Source organism: Halyomorpha halys, unplaced genomic scaffold, assembly GCF_000696795.3.
Source record: "Halyomorpha halys isolate HHAL.00 unplaced genomic scaffold, Hhal_1.1 Scaffold1257.1, whole genome shotgun sequence".
NCBI classification, from domain to species: domain Eukaryota; kingdom Metazoa; phylum Arthropoda; class Insecta; order Hemiptera; family Pentatomidae; genus Halyomorpha; species Halyomorpha halys.
In genome coordinates, this window is record NW_027116740.1 from 405,736 (window position 1) to 409,483 (window position 3,748).

At 30.6% G+C, this 3,748-nt stretch overlaps 1 protein-coding gene across 1 annotated transcript; it reads right to left on the reverse strand.

Moving 5' to 3' along the window:
* Positions 1-296: 296 nt before the first annotated feature.
* On the reverse strand, positions 297-3,102 carry mmy (UDP-N-acetylglucosamine pyrophosphorylase mmy). Its single transcript, XM_014433744.2, has one exon. It carries the CDS (start codon positions 2,757-2,759, stop codon positions 1,320-1,322), a length of 1,440 nt encoding a protein of 479 aa, XP_014289230.1. The 5' UTR covers positions 2,760-3,102; the 3' UTR covers positions 297-1,319.
* Positions 3,103-3,748: the final 646 nt, after the last annotated feature.

Here is a 3,748-nt window from a genome sequence, read left to right on the forward strand (position 1 = left end):
AAGAACTTTTCCAAATGAACATAATTTTATTCATATCTCAAATTGTTTTAAAAATAAATTATTAAATATTCATTATTGTAAATAAAAATTTAAATTCAAACCAATTTTTGGTAAAAATACATAAAACCTTTAAACTCTGGGCTGGCAGCACTGCTTTATTATCCGCCTTAAAGAACGTTGTTGTATGTGATTAAGGTGTACACAGATTTATTTGTTGAAGATATTATCTAAGGTTAGTAATGTAAGTAATAAGGTGTTATTTCCATTTAATGATGCAGAGGTACCAATAAGACACATTTAAAAAATTCAATTATATTTTATTGGTAAAAACATATATTTATAAAGTTTTGCTTTAACTTCACATAATCTAGAACGTTTTTAAAAATAACCATTAGTAATTAACAGGTTAGTACACAACCTTTTGTTGTATTCAAATTACTATACAAATGTTAAAACTGTACATTATGGACATTTTCTTTAATTAAAAAAAAATTTAAGATCATTTACTAGTAAGTAAACAACCACCAAATTAATTTATCGAATACATATTTCATCTTTCAAAAAACTTCAAGGCTTGACTCATTTAAGTAGCAAACTTATAAAATTAAACTATTACTTAATTTATAAAACTTCATTTTCACTAAAAATATGACATTCGGGTAGTAATAAACATCTAGACAATGCTACATTAACTGATATTTATATGAATGGGAAGCAATTATTAAGTATTAAAATAATTTTTATAACAAACAAAAAATAAAAATATAACATAAACTAAGCAAATTAAGTACAAAACATACAAGAACATACATATCACAATAAGGTATAGTTGCAGTAATAAACGTTTGATATATTACCGCACTAAAATTTCAAATTTATATAAAAATATAACACTTTGTACAATAGAATTTTCAAATAGTGCCATAATTTTATTTACAGTTTGTGTCTTTATCATGGTAACTTTCCATATACAATTGAATTTTGCCATTTTATAAAAAAGCAAAACTCCTTCAGCAAATAATAATGTGCCATTTTAAGTACTCAAGCCTTAAATTTATTAATATCTGCAAACCCTTAAACCAAAAGCTGTTGTTATTCTGAACTCAAAATACTTTTATAATAACTAAAAATAGATATTAATCTCACATGTGATGATAGTAGGAACTGTACATTTATTTATAAATAAAAATATTTTATTTTTATTTATGGGTGGTCATAAAAAATACGATTTCCACATGGAATAGAGGACAGAATGTATGTTTTCAGCCAGGTTGCCTTAATAGGGACAGTCATGAGCCAGTTACTATTCTAAATAAAAGTCATTCATTAGGGCCGCTTAAATAAAGGGGAGATGTAAAAACTTTGCCACTGACAATAGGCTCAAGACCTTCTCCTGCATAAGAAACAAGAGGCGAGATTTCACATATAACTGTACCATCCTCAAATTTCCCTCCAGCTGCTTCAATGAATCTCCTATGCAATGAATAAACATCCTTACGTGCTGTTGTAGGATTATCTTTATTAGCAGAGTCTCCATTTTTCAGAGCACTAAATTCATCTTCGCGGTTCACTTCCCAAACCACCAGGTTTTTGGAAAAGGGGAAAACATCAAAAATGAATTTTTCAATTTTAATACCATTAGGTTTCTCTGGTTCACAGCGTTTTCCTTCTGAGTCAATGTACTTAATCTTCTTTTTAGCCACATGAAGTTTCAACTCGTGTTCATGTTTTTCGGCAATCTTTCTCAAGAAATCTGCAGTGAAGAAATGGTTGCATATGTTGCCAGCTGAGAAAGTTAATCTGCCATCATTGTTTCTCATTTCAGCAGTTTTATGAGTTATTTCACTGTATTCAACTACTTGATATTTACCATCTACACTGCATACAACTCCGAGTGGTTCAGCTGGGAAAGCCTTTTCTACAACTTTACCAGCACAATCTGCACCCTTCTTAACACAATACCCAATAAATACAGGGTCAGCTACTTTCACTAAAATGTTATCAACACTGTGAGAATGAAGATATTTAATTCCTCGAGAATCAATAATGTTTAAAATTTGTTTATCTCTTAAAGCTCTATATATACCACCGTTACCATCTGGGGCAAGTGAAATTTTATGAGGTTTGTCAAGAATAATTTTACCATCAAATGTGAAGCAGGGCAGAAGACCTTGTTCAAAAAATATAACATTGTTCTTGTCCAATCCAAAGTAGTTATTCTTTACAAAGAATTCCTCAGTTGGGGCCATCGTATGTTCACTTGTCATTATAAACCAGGTGATTATACACGGGTTTCCAAATCTTTTTTCAGCAATTTCACACAGTTTCCTTATTCTTTCGGCTTGAATCTGATACAGACTTTTATGAGAAGGTAGGCCAACATCATACATACCTTTTGGGTCAAATGACCCCAGTCTTGTACCTTGGCCTCCAGCCTGGAGTAAAACACCAACCCGACCCTCAGCAATTTCTTTCAACCCCAGTTCTTCATAAGAGGCAAGAAGATCTGCAGGGGTTCTGGAATAAGATCCATAACAACTAGAAGGAATTGGTTTCAAGCGATCGTCAAGTTTTTCCTGATCGTCATTTAGAATTTCTGAAGACCTCTTGAAGTAAGACACAACTTCAGGAATGTTGATTTCTTTAATATCCTGGATAAGTTCGTCTCTATCGTCCTTACTAAGTTTATCCCAAAACTGAAGGAGGTGCTCCTGTCCATGTTCTTCGAGAAACAGTTTGATCTCAGCGATATCCGTCATGGCTATCAAAAATACACTTAGTTGGTCCCTATATCACGGAAAACACCGTTGGACACTGGCCCCAACCACCCGGTACTACAAGATGTTGTGGAATAAAATTTGACACTTCCAACCCGATAGGTTATGTTGACAGTGGAAGGGGAAGGAGGGGGCCGATTTGATTCGAGAGGGGAGGGAGGGAACTGATTACTGAGACCTTGATCTTTCCTTAACACTTTCACTGTAAATTCGGAATGAGGAAAATTATGATTTCACGTATCTTTGTTCTTTTTTTAATTATTTTTTTTTTTCATAAATTGTACACTTCCCTAATAACTAGTAAATAATAAAGGGATCAAATTATTATCTAAACATCTACACAAATTAAAATTAATGTTACCATTTAAGTAAAAGTATGTTCAACAATGAAGTCATTTTACATATTTGTTTGTTACAATGAAACTTTGAACGAAAAATAATTTGTTTTTATGTTATTTATTTTTTGAGAAAGAGAATTGAACTCAGCAAACACATATAATCAATTAATTACAACTGCTTAAATTAATATAACTACTTATTTTTCATGACTTGTTCAAATAGTAAATATGATGAGGGCTAGTACAGATTCCTTAATCTTCACCTCACATCATTTTAATGAATTAAAAAACCATAATACACCAAAAATTCATTGATGTCCCTTTCAAGTTACATATACTTATATAAATTAAATTATACTATTCCAAATGTATTTGAACTGCATTTAGTTTCAAAATTAATAGCCACTGTTTTTAAATCTGTAAATAATTTTTTCTTCTTTTCTTGTTATTGAAAATAAGTCAAGAATTTTCCATTCGTATTCACAACATATCAGATAAAAAATAATTTGAGTTTAATTATTGTGAGGAAGAGGAAGTAATCAAATTTAATAAATTTTCCCAGTGAAATTTGATAATTCCTACGTCTGCCTTTAAATTAAAGAACTATTTAAACATTAAAATTATTTTTAAAAC

What these genes read in the sequence shown, in the direction of transcription:
- mmy (XM_014433744.2), bottom strand. Translation starts at nt 2,759, where the DNA reads ATGACGGATATCGCTGAGATCAAACTGTTTCTCGAAGAACATGGACAG.